This window comes from Arvicanthis niloticus, chromosome 30 (genome assembly GCF_011762505.2).
Source record: "Arvicanthis niloticus isolate mArvNil1 chromosome 30, mArvNil1.pat.X, whole genome shotgun sequence".
Taxonomy (NCBI): Eukaryota; Metazoa; Chordata; class Mammalia; order Rodentia; family Muridae; genus Arvicanthis; species Arvicanthis niloticus.
Window position 1 is genome coordinate 9,463,650 of NC_133438.1, and position 16,441 is coordinate 9,480,090.

Genomic DNA, 16,441 nt, shown 5'->3' on the forward strand with positions numbered 1-16,441 from the left:
AAAAAAAAAAAAAAAAAAAAAAAAAAGACATAAGCAAAAGGTATGTGTAGTTGGTAAGGTCTTGTAAGTCTTCAAACCACTCAGGAGGCAGAAACAAAGGAACTCTGTGTTCAAGGCCAGCCTAATCTACATAGAGAATCTAGGACATCTAGCATCACACAGAGATACCCTGTCTCAAAATAAAGCAGACTCCACCCTGAAGAATAACTTGTATGAACCCAGAATCAGTATGCAAGCTTCCAAAGGAGGAATCTAATGGACAGTCCTACAGATTTATGATGCCTATGAACCTATATCAACAATTATCATGGCAGGACCACTCTAAGGGTGCAGTAGTGGCAGGCTCACCTTAGTGATAACAAACAGCTCTCTAGTTGGATTTAAGACACTTTTAAAAAGGGAAACCATGACTGACACTGGAAACATAGCTACCTACTCAGTTCTGGTGAAATCAGTAATCTTAGAAGAGAACCAACAACCACCACTTTAATAAATCAGCATAATCCCTAATAAAAATCTAAACATTTTCCTTTGTACCAACAAATAAATGTAGACTTCTTCCCTTATCAAAGAAACCTCTCTTTCAATAGTGACCACTACCAAAAAAAAAAAAAAAATCCACAGCTAATCAAAATGTAGAGTTGTAGAGACCATGTCCAATGGATTCATTTACAAAACACTCAAGGAATATTTTTGAAGATGGGGTACTAACATTCAAGTGGCAGAAGATCACAGAATTTCTGTAAGATTGTTTTTCCTAGTAATGCCAGAAACTATATCCAGAAAATCTCAAAATCATGACTACCCAAACAAGAGCTGAATAAACACAACAATGGACATGCCAACGTGGATGGGGAAAAGCCCACAAGGCCTTACTTCATACAGAGTGTACTACAGGTGACTGCACAATGCTGGGAGCAGGAGTCTCCTTCAGGGATGAGCACACCAACTAGATATTGAAAACCAAATGGGCCAGCATTGGAAACACATACACAAGTAACATGATAAAGACAGACAACGTTAAATTTCATAGTATATTTGATATGTATATCAATTATACATGTTGAAGTCTATTTCTCAAAACTGGTTCCCTGGTATTACTTCTTAGAAATAAATATAGCCATTTGTTTCAGGCCTGCAAGCCATTCCATACTGCTGAAACAAAACAAACAAAACAAAACAAAACAAAAAAAGCAGCCTGACTATAAGACACAGAAAAAATAATTTGGCTCTGAGTGAGGTCAAGTTGACCATACATCCTGCTATGCTCAGAGATTTGTTATCATATTTTGAGAACTGTTCTCCTTGGAAATTTCCCCAGCTGCATGCAGCCTTCACTTGGAGCCAAACAGGTAAAGGATCAACTTCCACTGTTATGTCTGAGTTACTAAAGTAGAAAAAAACTGATCACCCTCCAGACCTCATGCATCTGTGTAGGAGCTCATTCGTTTTTTTTTCCTTTATACAAAGTGTCCCTGGATAATGTACAGACATGCAGATTTCAGCTCAAGTCTGAAGCTTTTGCCATGATTGATCATTCTTTCAGTGTATGTTCAATAAACTGTACATGTCTGACTGAGATTGGTGTCTGTGTGGTTTGTGGAACAACTCCTGAATGCCAACAATACATATCTTATACATACATACATACATACATACATACATACATACATATTATGCATACAATCACAATTAATGAAATGAGAAGCCATGACCTTAAAAGAAAGCAGGGAAGAAAACGGAAATATTTTGTAATTTGTATTTGTCAGTAGGAAAGAGAACAGAAATACTTTGTAATTACACTACTATATCAGAAATTTACAGTACAAAAATGCAGAACAAAAACAAAACAAATGAAGGAACAAATACTTCAACAAACCTAAAGAAAAACTAAAAAAAAAAAAAAAAAAAACAGTTTGTAAAGTTATCAGCGAAATGCATAAAAGGACTCCTTTTAGCAACCATGATGCCTTAGCTACAGTGGCCATCATCAGGACTAGAAATGATAAGTCGTGTTGGCATAAAAGTGGGCAAAGGTGGTCAAATACTGATGTGGGAATGAAAACCAAGGAATCATTTTTGAAAATCTGTGTCTATATTCTAAGGGGAGGAGGGGAGAAAGCAGGCAGAAAGAAGGAAGGAAGAAAGAAAAAGGAAGAAGGAAGGAAGGAAGGAATAAAGGAAAGAAAGGAAGAAAAGAAAGAAACCTTTACATGGTTTCTCAGAAGTATGAACTATGAGATATAGTATAGTATGAACTATGTGTATAATACAATTACACATCTTTGTCAAAATTTTAACATTATTACATGTTGGCCTTATCTTTTGTTTTTGTTTTTGAGAAAGGGTCTGTGTAGTTATGGAAGTCCTGGAACTGGACTCACAGTGAGCTTCTAGTCTCGGTCTTCTGGGTGCTGTGATTAAAGGCATGCGCCATCTTACCTGGCATTATTATGAATGATTGGATGTTGAATGAGCTAAATGTTTTTGTTATAGCTTTTCTAAGGAATTAGAGGGAAGGCTCAGCAGTTAAGAGCATTGGTTGCTCTTACAGAGAACAAGAGTTCAATTCCCAACATATAAACAGCTACACACAACTATCTGTACTGCCAACTTCAGGGGATCTGATGCTCTCTTCTGGCTTCTGCCTGCACCAGGCATACATGCAGTGCACAGACATACTTACAGGCCAGGCACCCATACATATTAAAAGAAATAAAAATCTTTTCCCACAGTTACATTTGCAGATTTTTATTTTAATATAAACTCTGATGCATTTTGTAAGATTTCAGTCTTCATTAAAGGCTTTAACAATCTTGTTTTGTTATCTTTATGTTTTGATCACTTATCTCCTTGTGATTTGCAAGCAGAGAATACCAGATAAATATTATGTCACATTATTTACAATGGTATGCTTTTCTCCAGTATGAATTTTCTGATGTCTTCTAAGATTCGAAATCCACATAAAGGATACATCACAGTCTTCGCATTTGTAAGGTTTCTCTCCGGTATGAGTTTTCTGATGGACTCTAAGATATGAGCTCCTAGTAAAAGATTTGTCACATTCCTGACATTTGTAAGGCTTCTCTCCAGTGTGAATTTTCTGATGCGTTTTAAGATTAGAAATCCACAGAAAGGACACGTCACAGTCTTTGCATTTGTAAGGCTTCTCTCCAGTATGAATTTTCTGATGTCTTCTAAGACTTGAAACCCACAGAAAGGACACGTCACAGTCTTTGCATTTGTAAGGTTTCTCTCCGGTATGAATTTTCTGATGGTCTCTTAGAGTCGAGCACTGAGTAAAGGATTTCTCACATTCTCTGCATTTGTAAGGTTTTTCTCCAGTATGAATCTTCTGATGTCTTCTAAGACTTGAAATCCACAGAAAGGACACGTCACAGTCTTTGCATTTGTAAAGTTTCTCTCCAGTATGAATTTTCTGATGGTCTCTAAGATATGAGCACCTAGTAAAAGATTTCTTACATTCCTTACATTTGTAAGGTTTCTCTCCAGTATGAATTTTCTGATGGGTTCTAAGATTTGAAATCCACAGAAAAGATATGTCACAGTCTTTACATTTGTAAGGTCTCTCTCCAGTATGAACTCTCTGATGGACTCTAAAATTTGAGAACCAGGTAAAAGATCTGCTACATTCCTTACATCTATAACGTCTCTCTCCAGTATGAATTTTCTGATGTATTCGAACACTAGAAATCCGGAAAAAGGATTTATCACAATCTTTGCACTTAAGAGGTTTCTCTCCACTATGAATTTTCTGATGTTGTCTAAGATTTGAGTGCTTAATAAAAGATTTGTCACATCCCATACATCTAAAAGGTCTCTTTCTAGTATGAATTCTCTGATGTGTTCTAAGATGTGAGCACTTGGTAGTAGATTTGTCACATTCCCTACATCTGTAAGGTCTCTCTCCAGTATGAATTTTCTGATGAGTTTTAGGAGTGGAACTCACAGTAATAGTTGTATCACTTATCTCACATCTGTAAGGCTTTTCACCAGTGTGGATTCTGTAATGCATTTTAAAATGGGATAATTCAAAAAAGGACTTACCACATTCTTTGCATTCATAACGTACCTCAGGAGAATGAGTTTTCTGATGCCATCTTAATGATGCACAGTGGGAAAAGGATCTGTCACACTCATTGCATTTGTAAGGTTTCTCCCCTGTATGCCTTCTCTGATGGCTTTTAAGTGCAGACACCTGCACAAATGACTTTTCACATTCTTTGTATTTGTACAGTTTCTCAGCAGTATGAATTATTTTATGTGTTTTAAGACTTGACCACTGATTAAAAGATTTGTCACAAACATTGCACTTGTAGGGTTTCTCTCCAGTATTAATTCTCTGATGCATGCTGAAGCTTGAGGCAGTACTGAAGTGCTTCCTGCACTGCCCACACTGGTATCGTTTCTCTCTAATGTATATTGTTTGTTGCATGAGACTGTGTGTAGAGCTGAAATGGTCATCATGTTCATCCTGCTTGAGCTCTTTCTTTGCAGTGTAGAGTCTTTGATCTTCACTAATGTTGGAACACAAACTGGAAGATTTCTCACAGTCTTTAGAATGGCAAGGTTCTTCTCCAGTGTGCATCCTTTTATGTCGATCTGGGTTTGATGAGTCAACAGAGTCAGCCCTGTCCTTACAGCATCTGTCGTTATTAGAGGTTTCTGTAGTGTCACTCCTTTTATAAAGTGCAGAGTTGGAGGGTTCATGGAGCATTTCACCAAGCTCATTACACTGGCAAGACTCCTTTTCGGTCCTCACGTGTTGACAGACAGTATCATGTATGCAATAGTTCTCTGAAAATGAATACAATTCAGATTAGTAGGGCTTGTTCCCAGATAACAGTTGTGATAAATGACTGTCTTTGTAAGTCCTCTTTTAAACTAAGTTAATCTGCAACTATACAGAACAGAGTTCCCAGTGCCTGACACTTTTCATTCACTGTAACTATATCCTCACAAAAACAGAATGACAGCCTTCAAGGTCAGTGATTTCTAATAAGATATCTGATCTTTATTGAAAATGTCTAATTGGGCATAAGATGAAACAAATAAGTGAGGGTAGTAAATTAGCTTTGGGATGGAGCTTACTGACTGATTATATTTGGAACACGAGTCTCTATTTGTAAATTTTTCTCAGAAATGGATGAAGACTTTAATCCAATACTAGGCTCACAGTGTTTGTATTTCCTAATGTAATGTTGATTATTGTTCAGGAGTCACAATTCCTTGTAAGATTAAAGATGACTGAAAAGCATCAAAGGGTTTGTTTCTTTACTTTTAAAAAAAAGGCATTAGATTCTTCGAAAGTAATGGATACAAAGCAAATATTTTGCCAGATATCCAAGGCTCTAGATCATTTGAGGCAGGACATTCATGGACAGCTATTGTTCGGATCTTTTCCTACATCGTTTGAGTGCCACACACTGCTACGTTTCTTAACTTTCTTCATATGATTGTTCTAAAAGGTACTCTGTACACACTCCTAAGATTATATTCCAGAGGGGTGTCTGTGTATCATCTACTGTAATGAAAATGAAACATGCAATATAAAAACATACAAGCAAGGAAGGCAATTACAGAATAACCCTGCTTCATGGACTCATATTGTGACTTATAATTTGTAAAGTTATTCCAATCTGATGCCAGCACAGTCAAGTAAAATTGTACACTGTACTAGTATTAAGTCCCCATAATCCAGGTCTACTGAGTCACTATGTCTCCTATGAGTTACAGTGGGCAGGATGCATGTTGAGGACAGGAGATTGTAATAAGTTGCAAGGACCAGGAAGCCTTCGAAGAGAACTAAATACAGCAAAGGCAGTTTCAGCTCACGTTCTCTTTTAGCTGAATCCTTCACTGTTGATTCACTTGCCGTCCCAGGTTTTGGTTACTACATTTTCTCAACCTTCCAGGAAAATCTCATTTGCTCCAGATAGATGCCCAGGCCTACTCTGCACACAATAATCCAATTGTTCTGAGGTAGCCCACAATGCATGCTAGAACTTTTAACAACAATACAGTCATGTAAGATCCTACCGTGCAAAGTACATGAGAAGAATACAAATTAGAGAAAATTAGGAATGAATTCCCAATTATTATTTCTAGTCATACTCTGGGAAAATTTTCAGTTTGCATATCTTGAGGTTTTCATACAATTAAAACAATGTCAAGGGGGCTGGAGATATGGCTTAATGGTTAAGAACACTGACTACTCTTTCCAGAGGTTCTGAGTTCAATTCCCAGCAGGCACATGGTGGCTCACAACCATCTGTAATGGGATCCAACTCCCTTTTCTGGTGTGTCTGAATATAGATGCAGGCTGCAGAAGAGCTAGAGTGTACTCATATACATAAAATAATAAATACATCTTTAAAAAATGTCAATTTCAATGATGGCTATGGAGCTTTAAGATATTGGTGGAAATAGTATATGCTACTGAATATCTCAATGCATCCTGGAACCAAAATCAACAGTGCATGGCACCTCTAATAATGGAAAATGAAAAGAAAAAACTAAATACCATCAAAATGTTCTCTCTTCTTTTTAACATATTTTTCCTAATTCTTTGTGAATTTCATATTACGAACCCCAACCCCAGTTCCCCTCATTTACCAGTCCATCCATATCTGCTTTTCACCCTTGTAAGCTACTCCTCAAATGAAATAAAGCAGAAAATGTAAAATAAAATAAAATAATAAAAGAAATCTGGCCATGCCTCGTGGCAACAGCCTGCTCTTGTATATACGTCAGCCTTCTCTCACACCTGGTTCAGTTGTCATGGCACCAGTGCTGTACAAGTACTTACTATACCAGTCCATGTACAAGTCCACTCTGCCAGCAAGTATTCAGCATACTGGCACTGGAAACTGTGGTGTGTTACACAGTACGCACTTTTGCACAAACAGCTTTCCATGAAAATGTTTGTTGCAATGAGTCATTGGTCTGGTTCTAGGGTGCTGGCTTCTGCTACACCATCAGTACTGGACCCTGACCAAGGCTCCTCTTGGATAACCTGCTGTTGCCATGGGTCATGGAAATCCTGTGGCTTTGCTTCAACAGGATTGGCCCCTTCACATGTTCGAGCAGTTCATAGATGGGGTATATATTTTGGTGGGCTAACTCAAAATCCTGGACCTGGTCCTGGGTGGTAGCTGAGGTGGTCTGCCCATCAGCCTCTTGCAACCATGCTATCAGGGACAGCGTTCCCATTCCCAAGTCACAGCTTGCACAACCATGTAGTGGCTGGTGACAGGCAGGGCCAACTCAGGGAGCCCCTCAATCATCAACATGCCCTCAGGCAGCAGCCCAGACCACAGACATCCACATGGCCTTTGGTGGTAACATTGGCCACAGACATGGACACATACCCATGGTACCAAGGGTCCACTGACCCAGACATGGGCCTCGGCACTGGCAGTACAGCCCACACATCACCATGGTCACAGGTGGCAGTACAGGTCTCTCACATCAGGCTGTTCCTCATTGTCCTTGAATGTTCAATTCCAGTTCTTCTTCCTAGAGCACAAACCACTATGCTTCTCTTTGTCTCCAGTCTCTCCACTACAAACTTGATCATAGTAGTCACATTCTCTGGCTGTCTTGTGCTAGCATGGGCAGGCGAATCTCTTGGAAAATTTCTTTTTCACTGCCAAACTTTGCCTAGTCTTCTGTTTTTTTTTTTTTTTCCATAACAGCATAATAGACTTTACAGCCTATCGGGTCAGTATTTACAAAGGATGAGTTAGGAATTGTACAACAAAAATGTTCTCACCAACAGAGACCAGGTTGCTGTAATTCTCCACCATCACATCAATGTACAAAGCCCTCTGAGCAGAATCCAGGCATTCCCACTCCTCCTGGGAGAAGTCCACAGACACATCCCTGAATGTCAACATATCCTGAAACAAAAAAAATTACAGTTTGACTATGTGCTACAGAGTAGAATGCTTTCCTGAATATAAAAATACAGGATGTAGATGAGGAAAGACAATCATCAACAAAAGTCATCAAGAAAATTAAAACACTAAAAAAAAAAATCAAAACAATGATTTCCAATATAGTCATATTCTATAATGAATGATCAAACTGTGGAAAAACAGGATGACACAATAGTCTCACAACATATTCATGAAAACAAGACACATACTTAAGATCTGGACATGGTTATCTATCTGTTATGAATGCCATATTCTGTAGATTGCTATCTCTGCACAGGTGAGGTCAAGTGAAATGTAAGTCTAGAGCCTGTGGTTGGGCAATGGAAAAAGAAGGCGAGATGAAAAAATTTTAGAGAGAAGGAGACAGGGGATAGACAGGGGAAGAATGGAGAAAGATGGAGGCAGAAGACAAACTGGATCCACAGGTGGCCTGAAGTAGCCACAGGTAGCTATGTATATCATAAAAGAACAATAGAATAATATAGGGCTCATTTGTCCAATCTAGGTGGGCAGCTTGTAGTAATATCAATTGAGTTTTGAGTTCTTTGGGCATTTTGTGGATTGAGAATTTACTGTTATAAATCTGACAGATAAATTACAAGCCTCTAGAATCTTAATTATAAGGGGTTAGGAGTTTAGAGCCAGCAGCCACCAGGCCCAGGATGGCCTGGAAAGATACAATCGGTTTGGCAGTAGTGAACCCTGGGCAACTGGGTTGACAGCCGCATGGGAATAGCCATGGAGCGGGTAGCCCACATTGCTGGCAAGTAGTCAGCATTAGCGTGGGTTGTTTTTAATAATTACACGCTACAATATTCATCATGTCCCACAGGATCACAATGTACATGTCTCAGAAGCACATTCATGATGTGGACATGTCTTCTTAAATTTTCTGCCTGAAGATCATGCTAAAATCCAGACATTGAATCAATCCTGTCTCTATTGGGTCTTACATAATCTATTCTAACAGGCTCAGGTATGATTTTAAACTCTAGATGCAATACCACACCATTAAATAGCAAAGTGGTAGGTATAGAAGGCAGAACTTCTGACTGGCCTTTAAGTAAAGTGTTTTGGTATTTTTCCACAGTAGCAAGGATTGTAGTAACACTACATACTGACAAGTTTAATTGTAACATAAAAATCAAGTAGTCTACCAAATTAATTTTTATAAGAATGTTTGGGCCACTAACAGATAGAAAAATCTGCATGAGACACATTTAATATAATCTAAACTTTTCTTAAGTATATAGAAAAGCCACCATAGACAAATAACAATTTCAGTACACTGCAGCTGCAGGGTAGGCATGGAGAGCTGACATTTGAACAAAGTGTCTAGAGCAAGGCCATCATGAGGGATAGTCTCTCTGTATCAAATGGAACAGCTTATACACATTTATCAGTCAATGCTCACGAAACATTTGTATTGATGCATTCCACATAATTCTACATAATGAGTCCAAGCCCAAGTGTTCTGCACTTAGTATGCACGTGGGACTCAAAAAAAGAGAAAATGAAAAAGTGAAAATACAGATCTCTCTACTTTCGGAAGTAGAGAGCTTCCCGAGCTTCCTAAACAAGTGTGTGATTCTTCTAAGATAAACAGATATGAGGTGGAAACAAACATGTAGACACATCACCACCAACCATCATTGATATTAAACACCAAAGAGAAATACAGGTAGAACACAATCTCATTCTACACACAAGAACATCCGTTTCATGGCACATTTAAGCTGCCATGAATGTAATGACCACCCAATATGAAAAAGAACATAAAGGTAATTGCTTCTCTTGTTCTAATTCTGCCACAGGTTTTTGGAATTTTAAAAATCATCAGAATCAGAAAATTAAAGGCTTGCAATATATCAAACTATAATATTTTTAGAATGAAAGTGGACATGACCACTGACCTGGAACATCTTTACTGGAATATCAGCCATTTCTTGCTGTTTCTCTTCTTTGATTTTCTCTTTGAATAACAATGAATAGCCAGATCGTGGCTCTTTAATATCAAGGGGTCAAAAAAAAAAAAAAAGTAAAATTAATACTAAATGCTTGTAACGAACAATGTCACACCACATGAAAAGACCCAAGCAATAGAATACTACCTCATCTCTGCTCAATGACCCAAAGCCAGGGGAGGATGGAAAGACATTTAAAACTTGAAGAGAAAATCATCACTAACCATATTGTTGCACTCAGAAAAATACTCTCTCAAAACGAATGGATATGTGCATTTGAAAACAATCATGAATTGACACGATTCATTTTACTACAACAGCATGGCATACAATAAATTAGAGGCAACATACACAGAACAATTAGAGTAATTATCTACGAGAACACAGGAAATAATAAATCTCATGTGAAAAAGAGATAAATACAGGATAACTGGGAAGTACTCATCCATGCTCAAGACAGAAAACCACTCTTTCTCACAGTAAAGAAAGAAGAATACCATGAATAATCCAATCAGCAACAATATAAAAAACAGTATCATAGGAAATAAAAACACTATAACCAAAAAAAAAAAAAAAATGTAGCCATTCTGGAAACTAATATAGAGATTTGCAAATAAATAAAAAATCCTCAAGTTAAACAAATGTATCACATGACCCAGCTATTCCACTCCTTGGAATATGCTAAAAGGACTCAACATTCTACTCCACAGATATGTGCTCACCTATGTCCATTGCTGCTATATTCATAATAGCTACAAAATGGAAACAACATAAATGTTCTTCAACGGACGAATACAAATGTGTGTATGCAATACAAAATATTATTGAGCTGTAAAGAAACATGTAATCATGAGATTTGCAGGTAAATGGGTGGACCTAGAAAAGATCATAGTGAGTGGAGGAACCCAGACCCAGAAACACAGGCACTGCATGTTCTCTCTCATAGGAAGGTCCTAGGTCCAAATCTTCTGATGTGAGTTTATAACCTGGAATAACTGCAGGAAACAGAAAAGCAAAACCAGACCATGGAGGGATGTGGAGGCATAATAGGAGATAACAGAGAACAAGTCATCTTAGGGGGAAATGTAGAAAAGGAATTTTATTATAGAGAAGGGACAAAAATAAACACATAAGGAGAAAAATAACAGTAAAGATGTCTAAACAGTCAACAGAATCATAATACTACCCATCTACCATAAAATACCTACAATTTAAGTATGTGAATCCATATATATTTGGTGTTTAAATGAAAACTTTCCATTGGGTCGATAATGCTCTCTACAAGGGCCATATATTTTCTAACAAAGCCACCCAGAAATGCCAGAAACCTGCTGGGCTTGGAATGGGTTGAAGTAGGAAGTAGCTTCAGACATAGGTGTAGCTTTAAAGACTGATTGTCTCCACATGTAGTTTTTGATGCTCTCAGAGGTAGCTTTAAAGACTTGTGAGCTCAGGCTTTCTAGCTCTCTAACTACACTGCGGGTTTGCTGATAACTTCTAAAAAATCCTAAAGATTTTCTTCCTCATTCTGAGGGTTAAAAACCACTGGCTTGGGTGATTAACACCTGTAGACTAAGAGCAGGGGATTAAGTTAAGGATTAATTGGTAGGGCTTTTTTTTTCTTGCCCAGGAACAGGGAGGTTTTGGTCAATAAACTCTTATTTTTTATTTTTTTTAACTCGATATTCTATCTACACTCCAGATGCTATCCCCTTACCCCATCCCCCCCAGGAACCCCCATCCCATCCCCCCTCTTACTACTTCTATGAGGATGTGCCCCCCACACCTCCACTCCCACCTCCCCACTTCATGGGACCAAGGATCTTTTTTCCTACCTATGCTTGACAAGGCCATCCTTCCCTACATACCTGCATATACAGCTGGAGCCATGGGGTCCCTCCCTATGTGCTGCCAGGTTGGTATATTTAGACCCTGGGAGTTTTGGTTGGTTGGTATTGTTGCTATCCTCATGGGACCACAAACTCTTCAGCTCCTTCTATCTCCTCCATTGGAAACCCCTGATGAGTTCAAAGGTTAGCTGTGAGCACCCGCCTCTGAATATGTCAGACTCTGACAGACCTCTAAGGAGACAGCCACATCAGGCTCCTGTCAGCATGCACTTCCTGACATCCACATCAGCATTTACCTTTGGTGACTGCATATAGGATGGATACCCAGGTGGAATGGTCTCCAGATGACCTGTCCAGGCCAGCTAAACAATCAAGTCGGACACTTAGACCCTGTGGAGAGGACCGAGATGCACGAGAAAATAAAAAGGCACAGCAAGTCAAGAAGTCTGATCAAGCTGGCAAAGATTTTATTATTCACACAGGTTATATACTCTGAAAACAGGATATGGGGGAGAGGTAGGAAAGGAAAGAGGGCTTTGCAGGTGGAGGAAGCTAGCTGCAGCTGTGGGGTCTAACTAAGTTATACCTGTTGTTCTCACAAAGCCTTGCCATTACCAGGGGTTCTGAAAACATCTATCTAGCAGGATGTTGGCTAAATCTAAAGATCAGGAGGAAGGGTTACTAAGGTGGGTTGCTATGAGGCCTTGTTTGAAGTTCTGACAACTGACAAGTGAATCATGGAAGGTAAGCAGAAAGAAGAATAGTAGATAGGAGAGCCAAGGGTGAGTGTTTGCCAAGAGTAAGGCCTTGCCATGGCTTCCCACAATGACCCCTCCTTTAGTTTCTGTCCCACACTTTGTCTTATATTTGCTCCCTTGAGAATTTTGTTACTCCTTCTAAGAAGGACTGAAGCACCCACACTTGGTCTTCCTTCTTCATGAGCTTCATGTGGTCTGTGAGTTGAATCTTGGGTATTGTGAGCTTCTGGGCCAATATCCAATTATTAGTGAGTAAATACCATGTGTGTTGTTTTGTGATTGGGTTACCTCACTCAGAATGATATTTTCTAGGTCCATCCATTTACCTAAGAATTTCATGGATTCATTATTTTTAATAGCTGAGTAATAATCCATTGTGTAGATGTACCACATTTTCTGTATCCATTCCTCTGTTGAAGGACATCTGGGTTCTTTCCAGCTTCTGGCTATTATAAATAAGGCTGCTATGAAGATAGTGGAGCATGTGTCCTTGATATATGTTGGAGCATCTTCTGGGTATATGCACAGGAGGGGTATAGCTGGGTCCTCAGGTAATGCTATGTCCAATTTTCTGAGGAACCACCACACTAATTTCCAGAGTGGTTTTGCACCATCTTACAATCCCAACAATGGAGGAGTGTTCCTCTTTCTCCACATCCTCACCAGCATCTACTGTCACCTGAGTTTTTGATCTTAGCCATTCTGACTGGTATGAGGTGGAATCTCGGGGTTTTATTGAACCAGGAGAAGAGAGTCATGCTACCAAATGGAAAACCTTTCACACAAGCAAATACTCATAAACTCAGATAAATTCATGTAAAAAATCACACACCTCCATGCAAACCATCTGAGCCCAACTACATACTTAACTCTTAATTACTTACACACCCAGATCTATACTTACATATGCATATGGAGCAAAAGACAAAGCACCAGTGCAGAAAGAACTCAGTCATTCTGGATGAAGAATGACCTTCAATCTTTATTGCATAAAGAAAAGGTTTCTACTGTTTCATTGCTAAATGAATTAAGCCCAAATCTGTAAGAACAAAGCTTTGTCCTCTTTAGCAAGACTAAGTCTGTCTTGCTATCAAGAAAAGTCCTGTTCTGTTCCATGGTAAGGAGAAGTCTGCTTGCTCTTTCTACTCTCTCTATAGATTTTTTTCTTTCCCTCTGCATTCTGAATATTGCTATCTTAATTTTTTAAGTTGCCCTATAATTTCTAAGTTGTTCTACTCTGCATTTTTCTTCTAATCTTGCTCTCTCCTGCTCTGATGTAACAATGCCATGCAATGCAATGTAATCATTCCTAGTCTTAATACTTATCCTAGGAGAATAGTTCACATGGTTTTTCTAAGCATCTCATTTTACAAAAGTTCACTAGAATTTCAATCATAAATTTAAATCATAAGTTGAATGAAAAGTTTACAACAGAGATGTTTACATGTTTATCCATTATGAGGAATTATCTAGCTAAACATTCATTATCTATCACTAGCTCTACAGGTTCTTGGAGAGTTAAAGACTATAACTAAGTTAGCATTGAAGATTTGTATACATAAACCCAGTCAATATTTTATCTTCTGTCCTTACACCTACAATAAGTAAGTTCCCTTTGGTTACATGTTTAACAACCTCTTGGAACAAGGTCTAATTTGTAAATGCCTGCTTTCTATCTCAAAAGCAATTAACTGGTGGCACTTGAAGACTGGCAGATTTCTCATTGCAGTTTTGACATCAGAAGGAACTTAATAGTTATATTATGAAAGAGCTTAATAATTACTATTATAGTTTTAGGAATTCTTATAGAATCATTATTAAGAATTAAGAAATTATTTATTTGTCTATATAGCATCAGTACAAGACAGTATATCTTCATTGTCCTGCAGAAATTTACTCAAAAGGGTGGGTTAATACCTAGTGATTGTTATATAGATTTAATAATAACAAGAAACACATATTAAAAGCAGGAATCTTTCCTCAAATGTAATCTCCTTGGCCTTGCCTAAAGGAGCAAATCCATCATAGCTTTACAGTCCATGGTAGAACCATCTCAGGAAAAGCACCTGCTAGTTTTTAGCTTCTCTTAAATGGCTGCTGGCATAGAAGCTTGCTTTGAGGTTGATGGTTACAACTGTCCTAGAGACTCTAAATACCATCTAGACTATTGTTGTTGCCCATGTTGGCCTCCCAGACATAGAAGGCGAGTCCCTTCTGATGAGAAGCCATGTACTATGAACATAGATCCCCGGGGACTCAAAAGATAGATCTGACAATAAAGCATCCTCCCTAGGGACTAGCTTTCATAGTATCAAAAGGAAATATGCAAGCTTACAAAAGCGGAAGAGAACCAACAATCCTACCTAGCAAAGACACCTATGAACCAGAACAATCTGCACCGCACAATAACTCAGAGATTTTAAGAGTGGCAATCATACACTACTGGCAACAAACAGTTTCTAACTGACTTAAGACCCTCTCAACAAGAGCAAAATCATACCTGGTACTAGAAAGCCAGCCAGCTTCCCCAAAGCTAGTCAAGTCACAGATCTTGGATGAGAAGCTACCACCACTATTTTACTAAATCACAATATCTCTAACTACATTCTAAATATGTATCCCAATTCCCACAGATAAACATAGTACTCACCTTTCATCAAGGAAATGGAGATTATTACAGAAAACCACAGTCAGCCAAAATGCAGAGTTGTGATGCTCAGTCCAACTGACACATAAGCAACACAACTGTGGCACCAAGGCCCAGGCATCACTGAGCAAGAGGGGGCAGGGATATTGTAAAAAACTAGAGAAACAGGAGGTTTGCTGTGACATTGTGTCTCCTAGAAATGTTAGAGAAACTACATGCATTAGATCTTACAATCATGGTTGCCTATACATTTGCCAAAGAAGACATCACCAAGAAGTGTGAGAACATGGAAGGGAGAAAGCTCACTAGTCTTCAAGCCTAGGCAAATACTAAAGAATTCTGAGAGCTGGAGAAACAGTCTTCCCCAGAGAGTAGTACACCATGTGGTTACTCAATACCAGGTGTATGTCCCTGAAAATACACAGAGTGCATAGGCTGTAATTTTTTTGCTTAGGAATTCACAGCAACATACAATAACAATGAAAAAAAGGTATTAAGAAATAATAAATGCTTATATAAAGTGAATATTTTGCATCATCTACACACACAAAAATGACCAGAATGGGTTTTTTTTTTTTTTTTTTGCCATTTTGTATTATTGCTACTCATATAAGTAACACTTTAAATGTGACGAGAGAGATGCCTCAATGGTTATGAGGGCCTGCTGTTCTAGCAAAGACCCAGGTTACATGCCTAGAATATGAAGTGTGGCTCCCAAATGTTCATAACTGCACTACTATGAAGCAAGGCATACACTGTCAAAAAACACTCACATACCTAAAATATATGAATCTAAATTGAAAGAAATTTAATAGTAAATAAAAATTAGTGAGAAGATATATATATATATATATATATATATAGAGAGAGAGAGAGAGAGAGAGAGAGAGAGAGAACAAAATAAAAACTCCTTGAATGAACTAACCACATAGATGAAAGATGTCTAAAATGAAATTTTTGACTTGTTGAAGCACTGAGGAAGACACTGACTAGCACATGGAAAGATATTTCACAAAGATACAGTGAGACATATTAGTGTGAAATCTGCAGCTATTCTGAAAGTGGTTTATATATTCAGTTCAAACAACATTACATTTAAACTTCCCACAATAACCTTCAGAGAATTAGTAAACAGAAGGCAAGAATTTATTCTGACCCATAAATTTGCTGGATACAAAACAACTCCAGGAAAATGCTGCTGTGTTCGAGCTCTCCCCTGTAATTCCAGATCAGCCCAATGCGGTAGAGCATCAGACCCCAA

General features: G+C 38.3%; 1 protein-coding gene across 6 annotated transcripts in view; it reads right to left on the reverse strand.

The window, feature by feature from the left end:
- Positions 1-2,735: 2,735 nt before the first annotated feature.
- Positions 2,736-16,441, reverse strand: part of LOC143440940 (uncharacterized) — a 29,713-nt gene continuing 16,007 nt past the window's right edge. For 4 of the 6 annotated variants that reach the window (XM_076927877.1, XM_076927876.1, XM_076927878.1 and 1 more), the window contains 3 exons: positions 9,875-9,966; positions 7,796-7,922; positions 2,736-4,818 (listed from right to left, as the gene is read on the reverse strand). In XM_076927877.1, coding sequence (XP_076783992.1) covers positions 2,888-4,818; positions 7,796-7,922; positions 9,875-9,904 — 2,088 coding nt within the window. In that variant the 5' untranslated portion in view covers positions 9,905-9,966 and the 3' untranslated portion in view covers positions 2,736-2,887. Of the gene's footprint in view, positions 4,819-7,795; positions 7,923-9,874; positions 9,967-12,071; positions 12,166-16,441 lie in introns of all 6 variants that reach the window. The other 2 variants (XM_076927879.1, XM_076927880.1) reach the window with 1 other exon arrangement.